The 26,862-nt window shown below is 55.7% G+C and overlaps 1 protein-coding gene across 50 annotated transcripts; it reads right to left on the bottom strand.

The window, feature by feature from the left end:
• Positions 1-3,709: 3,709 nt before the first annotated feature.
• ATP8B3 (ATPase phospholipid transporting 8B3) lies at positions 3,710-24,771 on the bottom strand. Of its 50 annotated transcripts, none has more exons than XM_081502721.1 (29): positions 24,670-24,771; positions 23,287-23,345; positions 22,724-22,815; positions 22,241-22,351; positions 21,095-21,193; positions 20,688-20,749; positions 20,237-20,309; positions 19,927-19,997; positions 19,458-19,540; positions 17,378-17,536; positions 16,696-16,784; positions 15,952-16,142; positions 15,632-15,840; positions 14,658-14,680; positions 14,415-14,571; positions 13,843-14,031; positions 13,649-13,761; positions 12,023-12,187; positions 11,815-11,926; positions 10,744-10,819; positions 10,444-10,549; positions 9,799-10,183; positions 9,480-9,703; positions 6,948-7,031; positions 6,581-6,820; positions 6,254-6,392; positions 5,839-5,966; positions 4,339-4,662; positions 3,710-4,254 (listed from the first exon to the last, which is right to left on the bottom strand). In XM_081502721.1, exons 2-29 carry the CDS (start codon positions 23,333-23,335, stop codon positions 3,808-3,810), a joined length of 4,200 nt encoding a protein of 1,399 aa, XP_081358847.1. In that variant the 5' UTR covers positions 23,336-23,345; positions 24,670-24,771; the 3' UTR covers positions 3,710-3,807. The 50 variants fall into 50 exon arrangements, with proteins under 50 accessions (XP_081358847.1, XP_081358844.1, XP_081358842.1 ...); XM_081502718.1 differs by having other exon boundaries at positions 15,632-15,843; XM_081502716.1 differs by having other exon boundaries at positions 22,241-22,354.
• Positions 24,772-26,862: the final 2,091 nt, after the last annotated feature.

Here is a 26,862-nt window from a genome sequence, read left to right on the forward strand (position 1 = left end):
AGAGAGAAAGAAGAGGATGAACAAGGTGGAATCTGCTTGCTCTGATTTTTGCCAAAAGAAAAAAAAAAAAAAGACAAAGGGGAAGGAAGGGTCAAAAATGAAGATAAGCACGCCCCCTCCCCACTGCCCCCTCCTCCAGGTGACCTCCAGGATTGGCCGGCAGCTGGATCCCAAGAGCCTGCTCCCCCCTCGCCGGGGGGTTCAAGAGCTGGAGGCTAGAAGGAGCCTCTTCCCCCACCCCAAACCCGGCTGACCCCGCCGCCTCCCAGGGAGGTGGCCACCCCCTCCCCCCTTTGAGAATGCAAGAGACTCTTCTAGTGAAATGCCCCTCCCCCTCCCCAGGTAAATGCTACCTCACTCAAATGCTCAAGTCTGTGATTGGAAAAATCACGCCTGATACCAAAGATTTTCCCCCCTGAGGACTTGTGCTGGATGCTAAGATTCCCTCACCCAGATACCAGGTGTGAGCGAGGGTCTGCATTGGGGCCCCACTCTCCAGGTGTGCCCCCCCCCGTCCCCCACCAGAGAGAGCAGAGAGAGATAGAGAGACAGAGAGAGAAAGAGAAGAGAATGAGAGAGAGAGGAAGGGAGAGAAGGAGAGGATGGCGAGGTCGATGAGTGCCTTTTTCTTGAACCAAAGACGTGTGTGATGTTCTCTCGTCCTTATCGACTCGCTGTTCTCCCCGCTTTTCAAGCAAGCAACCGGATCTGAGTGATGCTTCTAGAACCTTTGGGTGTTGGGGCAGAGTGCCGAGAGTCCCCGTTTCCTGCTCGGCAACTAACTCCTCCCCCCAGACACACACATACACACTCCTGTGCATATGCCACTCACCGAGCTGGCCGCTGGGGTCTGGGTGGGCTCGGCCCCTTCCTCCACCCACTAGGGGCACCTGGACCCCACTGGCCAGAGCACCTGCTAGCAGGGTTCAGGGCTTCTCTGCGGCTTAAGTCACTTGCTGGTCCTGCATTCAAGGCCCAAAGGTCAGAGGCCAGGGCCTGGGTCTCTCCCCTGCTGGACACTTAGGAATTAACCTGGGACCCTTCTGGGGATCAGTCCCTGAAGCCCCACTGACGCTGGTCACAGATACGTCCCTCTCGAACACCCTATGACATGTGCACACTTGCACTTCGGCACACACACCATTTCCCTCCTGACACGCCCCCTACCTGGCCAGGCCCCCTCCCCCAGCCCCCCTCCCCCAGTCCCCCCCTCCGCTGGACCCAATTACCCAGCCGGTTGTTACACACCAAAGACCATTCTCCACCCAGGGAATGACACTTCCAGCACAGCTCCTTCGAGCCTTTGACAATTTTCTCTGAAATACCTCAAGATATTTAATGTATAGTTTATGTGATTTAAAAAAATCCTTAGCTAGTTTTTGGAATACGTGACTTGAAGCTTTATACCGTTAAATTATAATTTTGCAGACGATGGTATGTCTTTCTTTGGTGAGTTCCGTGGGAGACGCGGTGAATGTCAGGGGCGGTCAGAGGCGAAGGGCCGAGGGAGCGTGAGCGAGCGAGTCCAGGAGAGCGCGACGAAGGACCAGCGGCGTTTACAGATTTCTTATTTCAATGAGTCCTTTAGGAAAGAGAGAGAGAGAGAGAGCGGGGTACCTTTCTGTTCTCTGGCGTGTTCTGTTTCTCGTTTTTTGGAGTCATGTCTTATGAGAGTATTTATTATTCTATGTGTTCTGTGTTCAAATGTAATTGAAGGAAGAAAAGTGAAAAAAAGACGCAATGGAATTTGATTTGATGCATGACTAATGTACTTTTTCTTGAAGATGCTGTACTGGGCGGACGGGTGGGGGGTGGGGCGGGGCCACGCGGGGGCAGAGCCCCAGGATTCCGCGTCGCATCTTGTGTTTCATGCCCCAGGGGGCGCCGCGCTGCTCTGTGCTCCATGGCGCTGTTCTGTGTTACTTTCTCCCTTTCGAAGAATCTGTGTCCAGCCGGCGGCGCATGGACGTGCCTCAGGTGGAGAAGGCAGGCGACAGGCACTCAACCTGTGTGCCCATGTCTCCACCTCCTGGCGCCGAGCCCCTCCGGATTCTGGTTCTGGGGCGCCAGTGGGCGCCGCTGCCACCTTGGGTCCCCCACTTCCCCGCCCCTGGGGCCGGTCGGGTTTCACATTAGCATGAATTCCCAAGTGTCTTGTTCACAGGAGTCAGACAATCAGCCAATTCGAGTCATGTCGCCCAGGGTGGTGGGGGGCGCGGTGTGCCCCAAATTCCCCAGATCCAAAGGACCCTCCTGAAACAACCCCCACCTCCCAGGCAGGCACCTGCCCTGCACGGACACCACCCAGACACCCCAGCCTCCTACGGCCTGTCCAGGCATGACTTCAGCTTTCTGTCTGGCCTGGGAGGTAGGTGGTGCGCACCTGTGGAGCTCCCCTTCCAGTCCACAATAGGACCCTAGAGAACAGAGGGTACCCCCAGAAATCATGGAAAGGGGCTCTGGGGCAGTCTCCTGGCCTGGGACTTCACTTCTGCCTCCAGGCCCCATACTCCCACCAGGGGGGAGCCTAGTTTCTAGGACAGGCCCCAGATAAGGGGGGATGGGGTAGCCAAAGGGGGCCCCTCACACCCTGAAAGTCAGAAGGTCTAAGTTTGGAGGGCTGGGCCTGGGGGTGCAGATTCAACCCACCTGAAATGAGGATGGGGGTGGGTGGAGTGTGTTCTAGGGCCCCTGCACAGACTGGAATTGGGGCCACTCATATTCTTTGCCCAAAGCAGTTACAGTCACACCAACCTATCAGTTCCTGGGCTCCTCCTGCGGCCCCAGCAGACCCCTCCCCCGAATGGCTTGTCTTTGGAGGGGGGGATTCTCTCCGCCAAGGGTGAGGGAGGGTCAAGAGGCCACGTGGCCCTGAGTGTGTAATCACGACTGGACACTGGGGCAGCTTTCGGGGGACACACAATTTGGGTCATCCAAATAGAGACCCCTCCACCTCACCCTCAGGTGACAGACTTAAAAGTTTAAAAAAAAAAAAAAATCCTCATCGTTGTGAACCATTGCTGTGCTGGATTTGTTGTTTTGTTTTTCTCCAATAAATTATTTTCTAGTCACTCACCTGGGCTTGTGCATTGGTTGAATGCCAGGGCGGGGTGGGGGTGGGGGTAGGGGCTGGCACAGGAAGGGGAGGCATGGGGCCTACCCTCTGTGAAGGGAGAAGGGGATGAGGGAAAGAGGAAGTGGGCCTCTCCACTCTGAACATAGCCCTCCCTGAGATCCCACCCCTACAGGGCTCCACCCTCCATGCAGCCTTTGGGCCACCCGAGCCTCAGGATCCTGTGGGCTCTGCTTCTGAGCCGTCACTGTCCACTACCTTCTGAGCACCAAGTGTAAAGTGATTTGCTTGAGGAGAAGAAACCAGGGCACCCTGGTGGAGGGAGAGGCTGGGTGGTGCCAGGGCCTTATAAACTGCTGAGACAGGGCAACAAGCAGCAGGCAGGAAGCCAGTGCTGGTAAGCAGTCTGCTCTGCACCTTCCTCCCTTCTGAGAGCAATAAAGCTTTTATCCACATTATCTATCCCAGGGTGAAACAAACAAACAAACAAACAAAGAAACCCAGCTTTCCCCACAATTCCCCATTATACCACTAGAGGACAGTGTTTTGATTTTCTTTTTCTTTTTTCCCTTAAACCAGAAAAGACTTCCATGGGGCATCACAAAAAGAAGTATAAGAGGGAGCCTCAAGGAGTCCTAGGGTCAGACAGACTGTGATTTATTAGGGAAGGAAGAGCCGGTGGAGCCCTGTCTTCAGGGGACGGCCTCATGCTTGCTGGATGACACTATGAGCAGTCACTGATGCCCTGGGGGCCAGGGAAGCTGCTCTGCCAGATCAGGTGCAGCTTGGTTCCCACTGGGCTCTGGCAGCCACTCCATAGGCGACGGCTCCCTCTCTACAGGCGAGGGCTCCACCTCCATTGGCTGCTGGCTGATGGATGATCCTTTTGCACTTGGTGGTACAGTTTCCATCACAGAACTAAGGTTTGAGCTGGAAACTGGCAATATCCCCTCCTTGCGGGGCTCGGGCTCCTTTTGCCACATGTACGGCCAGTTCTTCCAGGACAGTTTCCGGATCTTCCAGAGGGATGTCTTCTCCTGTGGCAGGTATGCTGGCTGTTTCTGCAGGGACAGCTGGCTCGAAGGCAGCGTCTGGCTCTCAACAGAGGTCATCTGGCTCTCTACAGCTGTCAGTGGCATCTCGGTTGGCGGCAGGCTCTCCGGAGAATATGGCAACTTCTCCTGTAAAGATCCAGATGGGCTGGTTTTGTTGAGAGGCTGGAGATGAGGAGCAGACTGCCCGTCCATGGCCACGGAGGAGCTCACCTCAGAGGGAGGCTGCATGTCCTCAGAGGACACCTTCCCGTGGTGTGAATGCCTCTTCCTCCCCATAAATGACATCTTCCTTGGGTACCAGGAGGATTCCTTCACACTCCCAGATGGTTCATCAGGTGGCATCGTGTGATCAACCAGTATGTCACTGTTGACCCCCGGTGACCTCCGCAGACTCGTGCCCTGCGTGATGAGGTCAGCATAGCCCTCCCGATGGGAGAAGGCGTAGCTGGAGCGCCGGGCCCGTGACGCCAGGTGGATACAGGGCACAGGCGCCATGGTGATGATCTCCTCACTTGTGACTTTCTCTACCTCTTCCTACAGAGCAAAAGAGAGTGGAAGTCATCAGGCTCCCAAACCATGTTGATGACGTTCGGGTCACCTGCTCCTCCAGCGAGGGCCAGAGTCCTTGGCCACTATCGATTGTCCCGGCTCTTTCCTAGGCAAGTTGATCCAACTAGAGTCCTCCATGGGACCTGACTTTGGATCAACCAATCAGATTCCTCCCCACGGATCGGACTTTGGACCAGCTAATCAGTGTCCTTTCCCTAGGACTTAACTCTGGGCCAGCCACCACTCAGCTTGAGTGTCCTCTGGTGGCAAAGTCAGAAGTTATCCTGGGGCAGCCCCATGTCCAGCCTGTGTGGCTGAAAGTGGCAGGTTTGTGGCCATGTCCTAGTCCACCATTCCAAGTAAACTCTGGGGCCCATCCCAGCTGCAACTCATCCTTCTAGATTCTGATACTATGAGCTAGTGAGTCCCATCTCCCACCTTTTTTCATTGTGGTAAAATACATATAAACATAAGATGTACCATTTCATCCATTTTTAGGTGCACAGCTCAGTGGCACATTCACACTGTCGTGCAGCCATCCCCATCACCCATCTCTAGAACTTTCTCATCTTCCCAAATGGAAACTCTCTCACCATGAAACACTAACACCCTCTTCCCTCCCCCAGCCCCTGGCCCAACCATCTGCTTTCTGTCTCTGTGGATCTGACTCCTCTAGGGACTCCTCTATGAGTGAGATCAGACAGTATTTGTCCTTCTGTGTCTAGTTTCTGTCACTGAGCATCACGTCCTCATGGTTCATCCATGTTGTAGCAGGTGTCAGACTCCCCTTCCTTTTAAAAGCTAATATTCCACTGTATGTATATATCACATTTTGTTTATCCATCATCCACCGATGAACACTGGGTTACCCCTGAGTTCCTCTTCTGCCTATCTCATCTCCAAATCACTTCTGTCACCTTGGCCCTCAAGCCCCAGTCACTTCCAGGTGGAAGTCTGGCTATGCTCCCACTGCATCCACGCCAGGAACCACAGCATCCACTTTGGGGCCCTTCTGCCTGTCATTTGGTCCCTCATGGGGACACTGGGTGTGTGTCTGGCTCTGCTTCTGCCCCATCTCTGCCTCTCCTTCAAGTCCCGGTTCCCAGCACAGGCTCTGGCTGTTGGGGTCCTCCATGTGTGGCGTGGACCCCCACCCCTCACCTTGGGCTGTGGCTTCTTGAGGGCTTGGTAGATGACACGGAAGGCCAGCACGGGCAGGGTATTCAGTGACACATTCAGCAGGATGACCAGCACGACGGGGGGCTGGGACAGCACGTTGAGGTCAGCGTCTGGCAACAGGGCAGGATCACAGCTGGCCTGGCCTTACCAGAGCCTGCTTGGTGCCTCTCCCCTCCAATACTCTATCTCTTTCTCTTCCCTTCACCCCAGGGAAAGGAGGTGAAAATTCTAAGGAGACACTGACACTTCCTGCACACACACACACACACACACACACACACACACACACACACACCTACCTCACCTGCATGGCCAAGGAGCCTGAGGTTCAGAGGGGTAAAGAGGGTGCTCCAACAGGCCCACCACCACCACTGCCCCATCCCTGCTGGGGGCTCACATAGAAATGGGAAGTTCTTGGGGGAGAGTTTGAAAAGCCAGATGCTCTGGGTGAGGCTGGTCATGATCATGTAGAAGCAGAGGCTGAGGAAAATGGCTAGCACTGCCAGGATGGTCCAGTACTTGGTGATTAGGATGACCTGCACAGGGAAGGGGTGTTAAGGCAAGAGGGATGGGGAGGGAACTGTGTGGTGGGGCTCCACGGGGAGGATGGAGGTCCAGCTCCTGGGGCCTGTGAAGGGGCAGGTCACTGCCAGGAAAGACCTCAGCACTTGTCCAAGGCCCAAGCACCACCCCCGGGGTGGGGCAGGCAGATGGCCACTCCCACCTCCATAGTGATGGACAGGAGGCTGGACAGGGCCAGGACCACTGCAAAGGACTGGTAGTCACTTAAGCTGACAGGCCCAGCTGAGTCCTGGCTGATCCACATTGTCATGAAGAAGTTGACCAGAGAGGTGGCCGTGCCGTGGGCAATGGCTTGCAGGATGACCCAGTAGTTGAAGAGCTCTTCCTTCTGGCCTGTGATGTACAGCTCTGGCAACTCAAGGCTCCGCTCTGCACTCACATCCTGGCGAGTTCACAGTGGGGAAGCCGGCTCTTGGGACTGGAAGGGGATGGCCCCTACCCCACCCCAGGCCCCAGGAGGAGAAGGAACATGTACAGAGAAGGAGGAGGCAAGACCTGGAGCTGCTCACCTGCTCAAAGAGCCCGATATACAGGACCGGGAGAGTGCTGTACAGCAGGTTGAAGAGTGCCAGGAACCAACCTTCATACACAGGCTGGGGTGGAAAGGTGGAAGGTGCAGAGAGGGGAGGGGAGGGAGAATGCACCGAGCCTTCAGAGCCAAATGGCCAGAGACAGAAATGAATCTCTACTTAAAGAGACCCATCCAAGCTTGTCTGTCACCTGGAGAGGATGCCAGGTGACTTGGAAAGCCATATGACAATCAAGGGTGGGGCTAAGATCAGGGCTGCATGAAGTGATAAAGACTGGAAGAGAAAAGCCATGGAGAAAGGAAAGGCTACCCATTCCAGTATCCACGGACTGTATAGTCCATGGGGTCACAAAGAGTCAGATGCAACAGAGTGACTTTCACTTTCACTTCAGTGCTTTTAAAGTAGCACCTTGGAGTTTGTTTCAAGTGATGACTTTAATGCAAAGTTTACAGGAGGGAAAATGGCTAGAGAGTGTGTTTTAAATTTTTCTTTTTGCCATGCTGCACATCATGCAGGATATTAGTTTGACCAAGGATCGAGCCTGTGTCCCTTGCAGTGGAAGTATCGAGACTTATCCACTGCACTGCCAGAGAAGTCCCTAGATCATTTTTGACTTAGGAAGTCAGTGATGGGTAACAGAGCTGGAAGAGATCTCACAGACAAAGAGCCCAAGTGCCTTCCTGAATGCACAAATCCAGACTAGTGAAAAAAGCATCAGTTTCAGTTCCCAAAACGGCTTTACATGCATTCTGGGGTTGAGCAAATAAGTAACAATAAATTTTTTTTTTTTTTTTTACCAGAATCAAGTTTCTCACCATTGGAGATGAGTCACAAATGAGCATGTGGAAAAGGCTAAGCTGAGCCTTGTTCTGTGGGGTGACTGGAATCAGAGGTATCAGTGTGAACTCACATACACATAAATAGATCAATATAATACAGGTGTAGATGTGTGTCTAAACACAGGTCATAATGTGCATATCTCCTGCCTCTGTCTACAGAGAGGATACTGGCATCCCACATGTGATGAGCACACCAAGTGCTTAGACCTTGGTGTCTAACTACCATTCTCTGGCGAAGAGAACTGGTGTTCCTTGAGGGAATGGTTCATTCCAGGCTTGGGACAAGGAAAGGACAAAACGAGCCAGGAAGCTCTTGAAGCATCAGAAAGTGAGGACGTGCTCAGAGAAGAGCAGGCACAGGGCAAAGGGACAAATCGGAGACAAAATGAGCAACAAGGCAGAGAATAAAATGAACATATGTGAGTCCATACTGATAGGAGTAAATATTCAAATAAATAAATGTGGGGAGAAGGAACATTAATTCCAGTTAACAAACATAGAAAGACTAAACACTGTACCCTCTGACATCAGGAACAAGAGAAGGATGCCTGCTTTCACCATGGCTATTCAGCACTGCACTGGAAAAGTCCTCACCAGAGCAATTAGGCAAGAAAAAGAAATAGAAAGCATCCAAATTGGAAAGCAAGTGGTAGAGCTGTCTCTTTTTGCAGAGGATGTGATCTACATGCAAAAAAATCCCAAAAGACTCACAGGAAAACTACTAGAGCCAACAAAACAAACTCAACAACGTTGCATGGCACAGATCAACACACACACGAAAACGTGTTTCTATACACCAGTGGTGTTGTTGCTGTTTAGTTGCTAAGTCTTGTCTGACTCTTTGCGACCCCATGGACTATAGCCCACCAGGCTCCTCAGTCCGTGGGATTTTTCCAGGCAAGAATACTGGAGTGGGCTGCCATTTTCTTTTCCAGAGCATCTTCCTGACCCAGGGATCGAACCCATGTCTCCTGCATTGGCAGGAGGATTCTTTACCATCTGAACCACCACATGGTACCACTTCCTATACAGCAGCAATAAGCAATATCAAAAGGGAATTAAGGAAACAATTCCATTTATAGTAGCATCTAAAAGAATAAAACACCTAGCAATAAAAGGTAAAACAAAAATATACATTTATGAAGGGTGCTCTTGTAAAGCTCCCTCTTGGCTGTCTGGGTATTAGCAACAGGGAGGCCATTCTGTCTCAGGAAGTCTATTTTCTGACCATAGGGGACATCACTGCCCTACGTATGATTCCTCTGACACTCTGGAGAGCACATCTAGTATTCACCATGATACTGTCAAGAATCTTGAAGTCAGGGACCCAGCCCTTACAATCTTACCTTCTCTGAAGTTCAGGCTCTTGTTTTTTCCCCTTGAAGAGTGTACTTTTGGAGCACCTGTCTTGCCCTTGCTTCAAAGCTCAAATTTGCCAAATACCCCTGAAAATGCTCAGCACAGAGCTGGGCATGGAACCATCCCCCTCTTTATGTAGATTCTATACCTCTGTTAATGCAGCCAGATATTGATTGAAGGCTGCTTTGCTCTGTGGCTTCAGGCAAGCTCTGCCCCCTGAGGACCTCCGAGTGGGAGCATGCCTGCTGCCTTCCTGGAGGCTACGGGAAGGACACAGCATCCCCCAGAGGGAAGGGAGTTCCCTCTGGCGCACCTGGGCAGTGAAGCCGCTGTAGAAGGCAAACCAGATCTGGACCGTCATGCTGGCCAGTGTCTTGTAGAGGAAGCAGCGCAGGAACTTGCAGACGCGCATGTAGGACCAGCGTCCGTGCACCAGCAGCAGCCGCCGCAGGAAGCAGAACTGGGCCAGCGCGTAGTCACTGTTCTGCACTGCCTGCATGCCCTCCTGACTCGCCACCCCCACGCCGATGTGTGCAGCTGCAGGGGCACACGCAAGCCTGTCAGCCCGAGGACCCCAGCACGCTGCGCCCACCTGCTGCCAGCCTCCCCCAGCCCCGCTGCCCACCACCCACTCTTGATCATGTTGACGTCGTTGGCGCCATCCCCGATGGCCAGGGTCACCACGTTCTGGTATTTTTTGACCAGCGCTACGATCAGGGCCTTCTGCTTGGGCGTCACGCGGCAGCAGATGACCGCCTGGCATCGGGAGGCCAGCTCCACGAAGGCCCGCTCCCGCTGCTCCTCATGGCTCTGGAGGGTCTTGGAGTCTTTGTCCTGGGATGCCAGCCCTGAGCTCCGCAGCTGGATCCCCAGCGTCCGCCACATGAGGGACAGGCGCCTGGCCTGTAGGAAGTCCACCCTCTCCTCTCCCGGCTCCTGCCAGGATTCCAGCGGGTCCACGTTCATGTTCTGGACCAGGGCTCGGGGTTCCTTGCGCAGGGACAGCAGTAGCTGGTCCTGGCTCGTGGGTGACAGGGGCGGGTCACTCTGCTGCATCCCCCCCCCTGAAGCCCCGACTATGCCCTCCTCCCAGCCGGACCTGACTGCACCCTCCCTTGCTCCAGCCCAGCTGAGAAATATCTCTCTGGGCTGTCACCTTGGCTGGTCCAATGGTGCATCTGAGGGCCTTTCAGTGGAAGCAGCCCCAGCCTCAGCCCACCCAGGCCCCTCCCAGGGTACCAGGGCCTCACTAGTTAGGGCCCCACCCTAACACTGACCAGGAACTCCCCGTTAATGACCAAGGCCATCTTTAACTGCAGCAGAAGCTCTTTCTTTTTGCCACCTTGCAGGTTGTTGTTCTCCCAGTAGGCCTCAAGGATCTGCCTGCATGGGGATGGGGTTGGGGGCCCAGCCTGGCCTCAGCCACGTCAGCCACACAGGCTTCCTTGCACCCCACACCCCAGCCCCAAGGAGCCCTGCCAGGCAGACCCCAGGGCCATGGCTGTGTCATGGGCGTCCCATCTCCATCCTGACCCCTCTTCCCCATCAGGATGATCCACCCCATCCCCACTTCTTACACAATCTCCTTCTCCTCCAGAATGATCATGTTCTCTGAGAGCAGCTCGCAGGCAAAACTAATGTTCACCGCTGTCTCTGCAAACCAGCCCAGTTCAGCCCCTGAGAGGAGACCCCACTGCCTGGAGGCCAACCCCACCCACCTCGTCCATCACAGCAGCATGCACCTCCCACTGGCCACAGCGATTGGTTCAGAGTGCATGTGACCACGGCAGCCAATGAGAGTCAGCCCTGAGACTTTCCAGCTCTGAGCATACCGAGGACTCCACTCCTGGCTGGGGCTGGGCGGCTGCAGGGAGGCGAGTCTGGGGCCAAGGTCAAGGCACCCTTAGACATTTCAGTGCCTAGGATCCCCACAAAATGATTTAATGTCTGGGGGCGAGGGGGGTGGGCAGGCAGGAGGAGAAAAATGTGACTTAACTTCTTAAAAAAGAAAAGGAAAAAATGAATATAGAAATTCAGCCTGTGGGACCTCCCTGGCAGTCCAGTGGTTAAGATTCCATGCTGCCAATGCAGTAGGCCCAAGTTCCATCCCTGGTGGGGGAACTAAGATCCCACATGATCGGCAATGTGGCCAAAAAAAAAATTCCACCTTCGAGATTGGTCTTTACACCAGCAGAGCTGTTAAATGTCATTCTAAATATTTGGAGTGTATGTGCCTCCCGCCCACAGAAGTCCTAATGGAGCCCTGCAGGCACCCATGCCCAGTGAAGGCCCCCCAGAAGCCTCACAGGGTGGGAGAACCAGGATTCCACAGCCACAGGACCAACTTGGCCCCTAGGTGGCTGGGCAGCCTCAGTAAGGTGCCCAGTGCTCTCTGAACCCCACGAGGTAACCAGGGCCCCACCAAACGGCTCTGCCAAGGGGGCCAAATCCCCAGGAAGCACTGAGCATGGCATCAGCCCACCTGAGAAAGGCACCCAGGGTCTCGGTTCTCCCTTCCCAGGGACACACAGTGGTGGGCTACAGTGAACTCAGACAGCAGGAAGGGCCTGACGGTGGCTCTGGGACAGGGTGAGCCCTCCCCATGCCTCCCTTCTCCCTGCACTGGGGGCTGCCACCCTAGGACCCACCTTGCTTGTCCCCTGTGAGGACCCACACTTTGATGTTCCCCTGCTTGAGACACTTGATGGTTTCGAGGACACCGTCCTGAAGCCTGTCCTCGATGGCTGTGGCTCCCAGGAGCTGGTGGGGAGGAGGGAGTGGGCGGGGACAGACTGAGCAGGGACCCAGCTCCCCAGTGGGGCTGGGGTTCGGCGCCCCGCCCCCAGCTTCACCCACCTGGAGGCTCTGTTCCATCTCCTCGTACACCTGGTGCAGGGCGTGGGCGCGGTTCTGCAGCAGGATGCTGGCCTCCTGGTGCCGCTGCCGCCACTCCTTGTACACTTCCTCGTCCACCTCTTTGCAGGCCAGGCACAATGTCCGCAGGGTCTCCTGGGCAAAGGACTGGGGCCGGTGGGCAGATGACGCTGGCACCCCTGCCACTCTGGGGAACCCCTGCAGCCCTTCTCCCTCTGCCTGGGCCCCCAACCTGCCCCTACCCACACAGTCTGTTCTTTGGTGGCGGGGGGAGGCTGGGACCACACACCACCCTACTCCACACCCGCTCTGTCTCAACCCATCCCCCCCAAACACCCCACTCGTTCTGTTTTGCCTCCAGATCTCAGCCTGCCTGTTCCCCTAGCCAGGAACATCCACCCTATGATTTGTGCTGCAAATTCTAATTGTTCAGCAAGACCCTCAGTGAAGCCCTGCCAGACCCCTTCCCAATCAGGATTCTGCCCTCGCCAGAGCCCTCTCTCTGCCTCACTTCTCAAGGAACTGAGGTGGGGGGTGGGGCATGGAAAGGATCCTCTGGGACTCTGTCTCCAGGCCCAGGGGAGGACCCAGGGCTCTCTCGCCCCATCACAGCTCTTCCTTCCTAGGCTCCAACCCTGCCCTGGGTCTTTTGCCCCAACAGGCAGCCCCTCATCTGGCTTCTGCTCCTGACTGACATGGGCTTGGGTGGCTGCATGTGGACATGTCGAGTGCCCCAGACAGGCCTATGCACCTCCTCTCATGCCTCAGTTTCCCTATCCATACCATGGGCAGTTGAGCCCAGTCATCCTGCCAAGCTCCTGGGCTCTGGGTCACTGTTGTGACTACACTTCTTCGGTTCTGGGTCAGGACCCAGACATCTGCTCCCCACCACGCCCTCCCGGCAGAGTGGGGCACTCTGGGAGACCCCTGAGCGGAGGGACAGAGGACATTCTTTCCACAAACAGCCCTGCTGGGCCCTGTGCTGGGTGAGGCTGGGGACCCATGGGTTCAGGACTGGGCCTGCACGGCAGGACAGCCCATGTCAGGGTCAGGTCAGGAAGAGCTCCCTGGAGGTGGGGACCTAAGGCTGAACCTCAAGGACAGAAGGATGCCGAGCACCTGAGTGGAGGGAGAACAGGGAATACCATAAGCAAGGGCCCTGAGGCAACACCAGAAACTGGGGTTCTGGGAAACCCCTCGAGGGCAGGGAGATCAGGTTAGAGATGACAGACAGCAGGAAACAGAAAGATGTAGCCTGGAAAGTGGGGCCAAGGCTTTTGGGCTTCACCTGTGGAGATGAAAGGTTTGGGGCAGAGTGGACTGAGCATGTCCTGGAACATAGGCCTGGGTGGAAGAGGGGGGCGGCATCCAGGGCAAAACCCACCCACAGGGTGTCCTTGCCTGACTCAAAAGGAGATGTCCCCTCTGGGCAGTGCAGCTTGGAGTTGGGCTCCATCTTCAGCCCGAGTGTGTGTGTGTGTTGGGCAGAATAGTGTGCAACCTGACCAACTGTACATGGCTTCCCTGAGGCCATTTCTTTGCACTCTTCTCCTCTGCCCCTGTGTCTTTGACTCTGCCCCTCCACCCTCCCTTCCCACAGGGACTCACGGCCAAGGCCTCCTCTGTGGCCCATTCTGTCACGCCTTTCTTTTGCAGGCGCTCATAGATGACTGTGTCAGCCCCTTTGGTGTAGAGGTAGATGGAGCCCTCGGGCTTGCGGACTGTGGAGGAAGAGGCCTGGCTGCCCACGTACACTCCCCTCCCCACCTCCCCCCACCCCACCCAGGACTGCGGATGCTCACCCAGCACTGACATCCGCTTGCGGATGCTGTTGAAGTCCATCATGGCCAGGACCTGGTACACACATTCCTCCCCCAGCTCCATCAGGGTGATGCTGTCCTGCGTGCGTGCCAGGAACACGTAGCCAAAATTTCGGGCCGCCGTGACCAGTGCCTCCTCGTCTGGGGAAGCTGCTTGGTACACTAGCTGGTCTGGCCAGGGAGGGGGCAGGGCGGGGGAGGGGTCTGAAAGCTTGACCTTGTTGAAGACCCACCACACACCTGCCTCCACCCTGCTTAGCACAGGGAGGAAACAGATACAGGAAGAGCCCAACATGTATTTGCCGGATGACAGTTTCTTGGGCTGGCACAACCTCTAAGCCCAATAAAAGATAGTGGGCGATTGCATCCCAGTCCACAAGTCCTCCTCCTCCCTGTACAATGACAGGCCAGGACACCCTCGGTGGCAGAGGCTAGGTGGGGTTCGGGCTGGGGGCCTGGGAGCTCTCTAATCGGGATGGGAGGGCTCTGGGAGTTGGTGGGAAAGCACCTGGGGAGCCCAGGCCCGGCCACCCCTGGGGTTGGGGGGCACTCACTGTTCTTCTCCTGCACCATCACCGTGTGGCAGATGGCCAGCACGCGCCAGAACTCGCGCACCCTCCAGTCCTGGTTGGCCTGCACAGCCTCCAGGAGTTGCGCATTGCAGAATAGCAGCTTCCCATCAGCAAATTTGTTCCAGAGGAAGGGGTTCTCCTGCGGGAGGCCGGGCACAGGCCAGCCCTGGGTGGGTCACTGCCCGCCCCCCCACCACCCAGGGCTCCAGGGCAGCCAGGGCTCACCTTGCCTGGGGTCTCATCTGGGCCTGGGGAAAGACTCAGCTTTAGGCTTCAGCTCCCAGTCCCCGCATGGGGTCCCACAGCACCCCCTCCCCGGGCCAGGCTTCCTGGGGCTACCAGCTGCAGCTAGACCAGCCAGGCCTGCGCCCTGGACCCAGCACCCTAGACCCAGTGCCCCAAGCTGCCAAAGATCCCGGCCTCAGCTTCTGCTTGAATAGGATGCAGCCATGTATCCCAGGGGCCCCCCTCCAGGGCAGTGGGGTGGAGGGCCTATGGCAATAGGGTTCAGCCCTGTAGAACATGTTTGGTTTGACCTCTTCCTGGTGTCTTTTTAAAATTTGGACTTGGCCACCTACTTTGAAAAACAGGGTGATTTCACAGGAAAACCTGGGTCTATAACACTTCTAGAAACATCAGAGACTGGCCGGGGTTGGTGCTGCTCAGCAGGGGCCTGGTGCCCTACCCGAGGGTCAGGTGGCATCGACCCAAGGGCGGGGGCCCAGGTCTGTCATGTGACTGCCCATGAGGCCCAGTATCACCCAGTGGGGCCCTCTGTCAGCTCCTGGTCTAAACTGTGTCCGCTGCTTATCAACTAGACCAGAGGCTGGTGAACTATGCCCCCACCTCGGTACCGGTTTCTGTGTGACCTGCAAGGCTATGAATGTTTTTCACATTTCTAGAGAGTTGGGAGAAACCTGAAAAGAATATTAGCTTGTGCGACATGTGGAAATGCTATGAAATTAAAAATTCAGAGTCCGGGAGAGAGCAGCGGCTGCTTTCTGGGGCCAGAGACCCAGCAGCCTTAATGGCCAAAAATATTGACCCATGGGTCCTTTACAGGAATAGCTGACCAACCCGCAAGTGAGAGGAGGCCCCTTGGCAATGGTGGTGGAGCACCAATCAGTGTGGGATGCTGGATGCCGGGCCACTGCCGTGAGACCCTGGAGGCGGGGAGCGGGGCGCGGGCGGGGTCCCACCGTAGACAACTCCGTTGATGCAGCACTTCTTGAAGGTCATGATGTTCTGGGTGAGCGTGCCCGTCTTGTCGGAGAAGATGTACTCCACCTGGCCCAGCAGGTCGTTGAGGCTGGTGCTTCGCGCTTTGGCGGGCAGGTCCTGGGGCTCGAAGTACATGTGTTCGTCCCAGTTGATGAAGATGCTGTTCCCCAGGTAGATGAACTCGGCCCTGCTGATGCACGCATGCGCACTCGTAGGTTGGGTCACCGCCCAGCCCTTGGACCTGCGTCCCTCCCCACCTTCCTCAGCAGGGGGCGGGGCCGGAGGCCCCGGGGCTCACATAATGAACAAGGCCATGGGCACTAGGACGCTGAGCAGGATGAGAAAGCTCCAGAAGATGAAAAATGCCTCCACAGCCACACTGTGCATGTGTTTGGCAGACACGTAGTGGTGATTGGCCTTGAACTCCTTCACCTTGTGCCAGAAGCCAAAGGTCAGGGCCGCGGAAATCACCACCATGGACACAAAGATCTGCGCGCGGAGGGGAGGAGGGGCGCATTGTGAGGGGGCCCGGGTGGCAGCGAGGCACCTCGGGGATGTGCGCACCCTTAGTGTGAACGGACAAGCACGGGGCGGGGGGTGTCCCCCAGCACTGCTTCAGGTTGGGACAGGGGGTCAGGGTGGGAAGGGGATGGCAGTCCAGGGGAGGGCAATTTGCAGGTTTTCTGCCAAGCTTCGCGGCTGCGAAATTATTATTTCGATAATTTTTAAAAAGGTAGAGTTGATTTAGGCAAAAAATTAAGGATTTTTAAAGGTCAGTGGAGGATAGGTGGGCATCTTATTATCTCCTGCGGGTTTTGGAAACGTTGCAATCAAATATTGTTTTATAAAACCTTTTTTTCCCCCAAAATCGTCATTTGAAGAAAAAATTCTCTGGCCTGTCCAGGGGATCAGGCTGCATATTCTTCAGAGGAGGGAAACTGAAGCCTGGAAGAAGACAGCCACGGGACTGCTGTGCGATGGGGCCCTTTCGCTCCCCTCCTCCACGGCCCCGCACCCAGGGCAGGGGGTCTGAGAAACTCACAAAGACCACCAGTCTGTTCATCAGATAGTCTATCTTGGTTCTCTTCAGATGGATCTTGCCACAGTTCTTCATGATCTTTGTGTCAAAACCTGCAAGATTTCCATCCACCCATCCACTCATCATCCATCCATCCATTCATCTATCTGTTCATCTATCCACCATCCATTCATCCATCCACCCATCCCTTCATTCGTCCACCCACCATCCATCCATCCATCCACCCATCCATCCACCAACCCATACACTATCCACCAACTATTCATCCACCAACCATTCATCCACCAACCATTCATCCACCAACCATTCATCCACCATCCATCCATTCATCCATCCATTTATCCATCCACTCTCCCGTCTACTCATCCATCCACCCACCCTCCATCTCTCTGTCACCCCCTACCCATCTATCCACCTACTTCACCACCCATCATTCCATCTATTATAAATACCCCCATTTCTCCAGTCAAAACAAAGGTGCTGGCTCAACATGTCCATTTCTGCAGTTTTAGAAATAAGAGTCCAGAGAAACCACGCCAGGAGCCCTTCATCCCCTAGCAGCAGACATGCAGCGGCCAGACCTGGCCTTGTGACTTCCTGCCAATGACTTCAGGGTTCTCACCCACCCAATTCTAACCCTGACCTGGACAGAATAGGCCCCAGGGTCCCTGGAGAGCAGCTGTACCAGCGTAGATGACCAGTCCATAGCAGGTGTCTGTGTTCCGGACCTTGTAGCCTCGCAGGAGGATGTTGCCACTATCCAGGGGGTATTTCTTGCCCTTCCACTCCAGGCATCCGACAAAGTGGTGCATTCGGCTGTTGGGTTCCTCACATACCACCTTTCCTGTGGGCAACCCAGTGTTCAGGGAGCCACGAGCATGGTGCAACTCAGCCACCCCTCTTCAATACGGGTTGGGGGTGGGGGACTCAGGGAATGGTCCTGTCACTCTCCAGCCAGGGCCACCTGCATGGGCCCCACACTACCCCAAACTGGTCCTGCTGGCACCTCCACCCCCACTATACAACATAGCCTCCTCCTGGATGCTCCAAGCTGGGCGTTCCTGGCCTCAGGACCTTTGCGTGTGCTGTCTCCTGTGGCGGTACACACACCTCCTCAGGGAAGCCCTCCTTGATCCTCCAGCCAGATATGGTCCCCCTCTATTAAGCCCCTTCCCCCACCCCCCCAGTGTCTGATGTCACCAGACATTTATTCCTGCAGCGGTATCGGTAATGTCTGTGAGGGACTTCCTTGGTGGTCCAGTGGCTAAGACTCCCTGCTCCCAATGCAGCGGGCCCAGATTCCATCCCTGGTCAGACAACTAGATCTCGCACGCCACAACTTAGAGTTCCCATGCCACACCTAAAAAGATCCCACATACCAGCACAGCCAAATAAATCAGTAAATATTTTTTAAATGTTTGTAAGGTCCACCAGTGCAGGCACCAGCCTTATCTCAGTTGAGCTGGGGACACCAGGGCCCAGTCCAGCACCTGACACACAGTAAGTGCTGAATACATGTGTGAGGAGGGAGGGAAGGAAGGGATGCCCCCATCCAGCACCCTAAACTACAGGGACCAAACACAGGGCACAGAGTTCCCCAGCAGAGAGTTCCCCTGAGAGAGTACGGCCACTGCTCTCACTTCTGTTTGACAAAACCCGCCCAGCGTGCAAAGGCTGGCCCAAGGCAGCATCTGGCAGAGAGTGGGCTGGGGGGCTACGGGGCTCCTAAGTGACCCCCACCCTTCCTTCTCAGGGGCTGGAGCCTGTGTTTCCTGAAGGTAGACATGAGAGCTGTCTAGGGAGGGGTGGGCGAAGGACGGAGGAGCCATGGGGCAAGCCCACACCTCTCACTACCCCTCTGAACTGAAGTCTCGCCCTCTGCAAAATGAGCAGGGATGCTGGGATAGCTGGGGTGGGTCAGGACCCAGAGAGAGCTGTCAGGGTGGCAAGGCTTTTCCCCAGATCCGTGAGCAGACACACAACCGGTGTCTGGATGTCGGGAGCAGAGGGGCTGTGCTTGGAGAGAAAGGTTCTGGTGTGCTCTAGAACCAATTAGAGTAACTTGCCTTTGCAAAGTGACAGGAAAATAATGATAGCAAGTAGTAACAATTTTTAAAAATTATCCCCTTGCTAGGTCTCAGCAAACAGTAACTGAACCAACAGGTGTGAAATGTCATACTTTCCTGGCAGAAAATAATAAGCCTGGAGATGTCCTTGTGGGCCTCTTCCAACATTCAGGTGAATTGCTAGCCAGTGTACAAGGGCTGCCCTGGGTCTTTTTTTGTTTGTTTTTCTTTCTGGTCGCACCACTCGGCTTGTGGGATCTTAGTTCCCTGACCAGGGATTGAATCCAGGCCCTGGCAGTGAAAGTACTGAGTCCTAACCAATGGACCTTCAAGGAATTCCCATAGGCTGCCTTTTTGAATAAACAACCAAAAGCATTTGCTTTAAAGTGGTCATGGGTTAAAAATAAAACATAACACTTGATCAAACGCTGTAGCACGCTTTGTAACAACAACGGAAATGCCTCCACTGCTGCATTGGTTTAAGGGATTTGATATGGACCTGGAAGAAGTCTGTCTGCTAAAAATTCTCTCAGCCCCAATGGTCTGGGAATAAATAAGACAGGACAATAGAGGGTAATATGCCCATCTGATGTCAGCAGCTGCACAACACCCTCCACCCAGCAGGTGGGGAACCTGTGCTCCCACTGCAGGGCAGGGAGACAGGGCCCAGAGGGGCTAGATGGGTTTGCCAGCTCCCACCTTGGAAGGAGGCTATCTTCCTTATACTGGTCAGCTCGTGGTGCGTGATCACTGGGGCCTGCCTGAACTTCAAGTTGGTCTCCCTGGTGACAAGAAGGGGAGCAAGACAAAAGGTGGGGACTGACAGTGCCCGGTCAGGGCGTGCCCAGCCTCTTTCCAGAGCCACTCTTGCATTTTCCCTAAGCACCTACTGTGCTCCAGCTGCCAAGCCAGAGGCTGAGGCCTAGAGAAGGAGAGGGCCTTGCCCAAGGTCACACAGTGTGTTTGCCAAAGGGCTAAGGCCAGACCCTGGGTCTTCTTGCTTTGGCACCTGGCTCATAGTGGGTGGGGGGGATGGGCTTCCAGAAATGGTGGTGCATTTTATTGCCCTAGCTGGCATTCAAGTGTCCACATGCTCCCAGGGCAAAGAACCACAACATCCAAGTGGGCTGCCAAGTCCCCAAAAGCCCTAGTGATGACCTGGTCTCACCCGTCGATGTCAGCCGTCTCCACATAGCACAAGCTGCTGGGCTCTGTGCTGGCCAGCAAAACCAAGTCAGCCTGGGATGGGGAGCAGGGTGGGAGATGACAGCCTTGCATGGGGGCAGAGAGGGGGGAGACCAGTGGCGGGGGGAGGGGGGCAGCCCTGCCTCTGAAACCCCCCACCCATCCACCCAGCTAGCTCACTGAGTAGGAGATGATGGCCTTGCATAGGGGCAGAGTGTGGGAGACCAGTAGGGTGAAGGACGGGGAGGAGTGGGGGAACTGCCCTGTCTCTGGAGCACCCCTCTGTAGCTCACCGGTACAATGCTGTCTTTATGCAGACAGACCAGGTCTCCCACATGTAGATTCTTCCATTTTCTCCACAGAAAGCTGAGTGGATGGGGGTGGCAGGGGTGGCAGAGGTGGGGAGCGCCCTCCCAGCCCCCACCCCCCACCCTGATTGCCCCCTCCTCCCAAATTCCAAGGCCCTTCAGACCTTCATGCCCTCCCCTTTGGCTGAACTCTGCTCCATGAGGGTGAACAATTGGATCTTCAGCCCCTGCCCCTTCACAGGGCCCACCCCAAGCCTGGTAGACAGCAGGCATCTAATAAGTGCTGGTCTGGGTCTCCCCCAGCCTCACAGGATGTCCAGGAGCTCAGAAGATGCTGGATGATCTTCCAGGCACAATCCCCGTGAGTGTCCATCCCCCTGCCACGCTGGGGTTGCCTCCCTTGGGTAGATCCCGCGCCCTGCTGCTGCGACCTCACCTCTTCCCCATTAGGATCTGGCATGGCCGATTGTTGACGATCTTGTCACTCCTGTGTCGCCCCTGGGCCGATGAGGGTAGGTCAGAGCAGAGACGATTCCCTCATGCCGCTCAGACAACAGGACAGACACAGGTACCCGGCTAGAGAGCCCAAGCCCCGCGGTGCCTGTCCAGTGACCCTGCCCCCAGGAGGGTGCTGGCAGCAGAAAGAGGGCAGTTTCTCGCAGGCCGCCCGTGTGGACACTTGGATAACCTGCTGAAGGGACACTGGCTCTTGCCCCAGTGGCCACGGGACACAATGGACAACACAGCCCACCGGGGCTGCCTGTGCGGACCTTCCTTCCACCGCACCCAGGAGTCAGGAGGACCCACCTGCCCTTGCCCTGCCCCCACCCGGTCACTGCTTACAATATCATCCACCAGGTCTCGGATGGCCCGGATGGTGAGGAGGCAGATGAGCGGGGCGAACAGAGTGAACCAGGGCAGCGTGGAGATCTCGGGGATACCCTGACACGGAGGATGGGTCATGCCAGCCAACCCTCCCGGGCACCCTGACCACCTCCCCTCCCCCCAATCCCACACTCCCCGGCCCACACATCTAGCACCACAACCTCACATCCTGCCGTTCCCACTGCCAGGCAGCTCCGCTCTGGGCCCTCTCCCTGCCTGGACCTCCTGCCCAGCAATGACTCCTCTTCCTTCCATGCACCACTCCCCCCCTAGTCCTTTCCTCCAGGAAGCCCTCCCAACCCCACGCTTGTTCCTTCCTCAAGGCTTTGGCTCTCATGGGATCCCCTCTGTGCAACCTCAGATCTGCCCTCAGCACAGTCTGGGTGGGGGCCCACCCCATCACTGGTTCCTACCATGTGGTTTAATGACAGTCATTTCCCCTAGTCCTGAGCCACCTTAAGACAGGTGTCAGGGCCACTACTGGGTCCCCAGTGCCCAGAATAGGACCTGCATACAGTAGGTGCTCAATAAGTGTTTATTGGCTCGATGGATAAAAACAGTGTCTCACTTTACTCAGATCAGAATGAGATACTGGGTAGGTGTTGGGGTGTTTTGGAAACTTCATGCACCACACAGGGCCCCATCTCTACCCCCTACTGCTCACCCATCTCCACCTATGACCAGCCTGATGCCAGGAAGTAACCCAGAGAGTCCCTAGAATCTGATCCTTCCTTCTCACCCTCTGGGACCTGCTGAAGCCAAAGGGGTCAGAAGGCCTCCTCATATCTGGAGGAGCCATCCATGCACTCACATCCTTCAATATATGTTGAGCACATCCTGTGTTCCAGGCCTTGGTCTGGGCAGTGGGGACCCAGCCATAAGGGGACACCCAGTGTGTGGGGGATGGACACTGACCCACTAACCACATAGACAAACACATGGGTCTACAGAGCCATGTGGGAACCACCCTGGGTCTACAGAGCCATGTGGGAAGGTGGGAAGTGCCTGGGGTGGGGGTGGGGGGCTTCCTGGAGGAGACAACTCAAGCAGGTAGATGGAGTGGAGTGACCATGGGCACTGACTCCTGGGGTGCCCCCACCTCACCTGGAGGAGGATGATGAGAAGGAAGTAGACGTTGGACATGTGGTGGAACTGCTCGTACAGGTTCAAGGGCAGGAAGGAGAAGACATTGTACTTGGCCGTGTGGATGACATTCTTCTGGAAGGAGAGCCGGCGTGGGGGTCTGCCCACCCAGCCCCACCTGGCCTCCACTCATGTGCCCTCCAGCCACAAACAGCATGAACAGAGCCCCTACTGGGTGCAGGCTTGGTGAGCCAGGTCGGTGACCCCAGGATTCCCTGCAGGTGGGTAGAGCCTGATGGACACACTGTATACGTTCCCTAGGAACGTATTTAGGGCAGAGGAGCCGCGTGGGCCACCCGTGCCGGACCAGTGACTCTGCGAGGGCAGCACTACAGCCCTCAGGACCAAGTGGGAGAACCCAGCAGGCAGAGCCCTGGTGGCCCCTCTCCCTCACTGGCAGGTCCCCAAAGCCCATGGGAGAGGGGACAGGGGAGGCCCGCCCACCTTATACTTCTTTCTCTGCCAACACAGAAAGACCTTCTCCTTGAACTGGCTGTTGTAGGCCCGGTTGTTGGCCTGCACCTCCCAGGTGAACTCTGGAGTATAAACACAGGCTAATGACACCCTGGAGGAGGGCTAATGGGCCCCCAGGGGATCCAGCTGGTAAACAGACAGGAGGGCCCTTGGCCTCTGTACATGGTAGATGCTCACTCGGGGAGCCCAGGTAGATCTGAGGATCCAGCCACCCCGAGACAACCCCTAAGCCATGGAAGACCTATTCACACCCACTCCTACAGAGGGGTAAGCTACAATGCCCCAGGGATGAGCTCCACGGTGTCAGAGGCTCCATGCCCAGCCCAGGTGCCGTGGGTCCCAGACTTCCAAGTCCTGAGTCCACCCTTCAGTCCCAGGGTTTTGAACTATCTGTAACCCCATGAGAACCTCGCACTGGGCCTCCTGTCTCCCCACTTCAGCCACTGGACTTTCTAATGCCCTTTGACGGAGCCCATCTTGTGCCCACACCTTCCCCCCCCCACCCTGTGCCCACGCTTCGCCCAGACATGCACCTGAGTTCTTCTCCTCGTCAAGGTCTTCTCGGTACGCGAGACTGTCCATGCTGGTGGGGCTGTTGGGCAGAGTGGCCTGAGGTCACACTGGCGGCCGTACAGTGCCCACCACTCCAACCTTCGTGGAAAAGTCATTTCCTACGCCCACCTGCTAAAGTCTCCTCCCCAGAATCTGAAAGTCCAGTCACCAGCTGTGAGTCCTTCCTCACTGCTGCGGGCACCTGGTCACTGTTCCCCACCCCATAGCCCCACACGGCCCTCCGTAGTCCAAGCCTCCCATTGCTGCTTCTGGAAAGGCTGCACACATGTCCCTCCAGCCTGGTCAGGTGTTCAATCGATTTCTTTTTGACAAACTAAATGGGCCCCCAGATCCCCTGTCATATCTCTAAAGGGAGTGTATGCGGCCAAGGGGCTGAGAGGTCTGAGTGTGGCCCTGGGGCAGCAACCACCAGACTTCCACAGAGCCAGGAGCCTGGTCCCTCCTAGTCCTTCAATGCCCCTTGCAGCTCCTCAAATGACCCCCAGCCCCAGCACTCCACACCGCTGGTCCCACTGTTCCCTCTGCCAGGAGGACCGTTCCCTCTTGACAGGCTGGCCAGAGGCTCCTCACCCATCTGCTCTCAGCTCGTATTTCTCCGAAGGCCCAGGCTTGTTCTGGCGCCTCCTCTGGGCCTCCCTTCTGCCTGCAGGGTCCCCCATCCCAGCTCTGGGTCCCCCATCCCAGCTCTGATCACCCTTTCTCTGTTTCTTTCTTCCCCCATCTGGGCTGCTGGCTGAAACTGGAACCTCCCAGAGCAGGGACTGCTGGCGTCTGAGTCATTGGTGTCCCCAGGGCTCCGGGGTGGGGTGTGTGTGTGGGGTGAGGGCCTGTCTCAGGGCCGGCGCTGATGCTCCCGGGAGCCTGATGAAAGCCAGTGCCCATTCGCCAGATAAGAAAAAGCAAAAGCGAGGCTCGGGGTGAGTGAGGCTCAGCCTGTGGGACCAGAGCCATTAGGAACCTCGCCCCGGGCCAGATGGGGTAAGAGTGCTGCTGCTGGCCAGAATCCACGCAGAGTGTATCTGTGGACGGCAACAGGCTTATCCCAAGGGCTTGCTTCCTCCTCACCTCACTCTCGGCTCACCAGAACGTCCACTAACCCCGGGGAAACCCCGAGCATTCCCACAGCGAAGCGACATAAGATTCGATGCCCAGCCCCCGGAAAATGCACCGGCAGATCTCGGTCCACTAGACACCGTGAGCTCTGGCGCCCGTCCGGACCCTGGCCCGCGCGAACCTTTAGGGGGCGCCTCCTCCGCCGCGGCCACCGCCTTCAGGCCCGGCGGAGTTCAGAGAGGGTGCTCGGGCCCACGGAGACCCACAGCTGTGGAAGCGCCGCCGCTCACCTGCGCGGGGCGGGGCGAGCGGGGCGGGGCTGCCTGGGGCAGTCCGCTGGAGTTCAAAACGACGGACGTGGTGGAAGCTGTTAGTCGGGTGCCAACGGGTCTGAAACGGGCGGCGCGGGCGCGGGGCGGAGCTGGGCGGAAGGGTGGGGTCTACGACCGAAGGCGGGGCCAATACCAACGTAGGGGCGTGGCCGAAGGCGTGGTCGAGCGAGGCCAAGCCGAACAGGGTCAAAAGGGGCGGAGCCGAAGGCAGGGCCCAGTGACCTCGAGGAACGGGGAGAGTGGGCGGGGCCAAGGGCGGTGCGGGACGTCGAGGGCGTGGCCTGAGCAGAAGGTGGGTCCAAGGAAGAGGGGCGTTACCCAGCTCAGTTCAGTTCAGTTCAGTTCAGTTCAGTTCAGTTTAGTTCAGTTCAGTCGCTCAGTAGTGTCCGACTCTTTGCGACCCCATGAATTGCAGCACGCCAGGCCTCTCTGTCCATCACCAACTCCCGAAGTCTACCCAAACCCATGTCCATCGAGTCGGTGATGCCATCCAACCATCTCATCCTCTGTCGTCCCCTTCTCCTCCCGCCCCCAATCCTACCCAGCATTAGGGTCTTTTCCAATGAGTCAACCCTTCGCATGAGGTGCCCAAAGTATTGGAGTTTCGGCTTCAACATCAGACCTTCCAATGAACACCCGGGATTGATCTCTTTTAGAATGGATTGATTGGATCTCCTTGCATTCCAAGGGACTCTCAAGAGTCTTCTCCAACACCACAGTTCAAAAGCATCAATTCTTCGGCGCTCAGCTTTCTTCACCGTCCAACTCTCACATCCATACATGACCACTGGAAAAACCATAGCCTTGACTAGACATACTTTTGTTGGCAAAGTAATGTCTCTGCTTTTAAATAGGCTATCTAGGTTGGCCATAACTTTCCTTCGAAGGAGTAAGTGTCTTTTAATTTCCTGGCTGCAATCACCATCTGCAGTGATTTTGGAGCCCCCAAAAATAAAGTCTGACACTGTTTCCACTGTTTCCCCATCTATTTCCCATGAAGTGATGGGATCAGATGCCATGATCTTTGTTTTCTGAATGTTGAGCTTTAAGCCAACTTTTTCACTCTCCTCTTTCCCTTTCATCAAGAGGCTCTTTAGTTCTTCGCTTTCTGCCATAAGGGTGGTGTCATCTGCATATCTGAGGTTATTGATATTTCTCCCGGCAATCTTGACTCTAACTTGTGCTTCCTCCAGCCCAGCGTTTCTCATGATGTACTCTGCAATAAGTTAAATAAGCAGGGTGACAATATGCAGCCTTGAGGTACTCCTTTCCCAATGTGGAACCAGTTTGTTGTTCCAAGTCCAGTTCTAACTGTTGCTTCTTGATCTGCATACAGATTTCTCAAGAGGCAGGTCAGGTGGTCTGGTATTCCCATCTCTTTAAGAATTTTCCAGTTTGTTGTGAATGACAAACCTAGACAGAATGTGAAAAAGAAAAGCAAAAAAAAAAAAAAGAAAACCGAAACATCACTTTGCCTACAGAGGTCTGTATAGAGTCAAAGCTATGGTTTTTCCAGTAGTCATGTATGGATGTGAGAGTTGAAGGCTAAGCTCTGAAGAATTGATGCATTTGAAAAGTGGTGCTGGAGAAGACTTTTGAGAATCCCTTGGACTGCAAGGTGATCAAACCAGTCAATCCTAAAGGAAATCAACCCTGAATATTCATTGGAAGGACTTACAATGAAGCTGAAGCACCAATACTTTGGCCACTTGATGTGAAAAACTAACTCATTGGAAAAGACCCTGATGCTGGGAAATACTGGAGGCAGGAGAAGGGGATGATAGAGGACAAGATGGTTGGATGGCATCACTGACTTAATGGATAGGAGTCTGAGCAAGCTCCAGATGGTGAAGGACAGGGAAGCCTGGCGTGCTGCAGTCCATGTGGTCACAAAGAGTCAGACACAGGGGCAAGTCCTTTAGTGGAATCTTGTAAAGCTTGCACTTGGTGAGGTGGGTTGGACCTGGTTGAAGCTGGGTGGGGCCACAGGGTTGGGGAGAGGCTAGAGGCAGAGGAAGGACGCTGGGGTGTTAAATAAGTGGAAATTGAGTCTGAGCCATGGGCCTGGGTTCTCTTGCATTCATCCCATTTCAATTCAATGAGCATCTCCTATGCACAGGTAGAGTGCTGGGCGTCTGGCTGGGGAAGGCT

The sequence above is a fragment of the Giraffa tippelskirchi genome, chromosome 6, assembly GCF_054371585.1.
Source record: "Giraffa tippelskirchi isolate mGirTip1 chromosome 6, T2T-mGirTip1v1.2.pri, whole genome shotgun sequence".
NCBI classification, from domain to species: domain Eukaryota; kingdom Metazoa; phylum Chordata; class Mammalia; order Artiodactyla; family Giraffidae; genus Giraffa; species Giraffa tippelskirchi.

Excerpts from the sequence above, each read along its gene's own strand:
- ATP8B3 (XM_081502707.1), bottom strand. The coding sequence starts at position 23,335 with ATGGACAGTCTCGCGTACCGAGAAGACCTTGACGAGGAGAAGAACTCA. Across the intron at positions 20,310-20,687 it reads CAGATCCTAATGGGGAAGAG|CTTTCTGTGGAGAAAATGGA; the intron begins GTGAGGTCGCAG and ends CCATCCACTCAG. Across the intron at positions 14,681-15,631 it reads CATCAACGGAGTTGTCTACG|GCCCAGATGAGACCCCAGGC; the intron begins GTGGGACCCCGC and ends GTCTTTCCCCAG.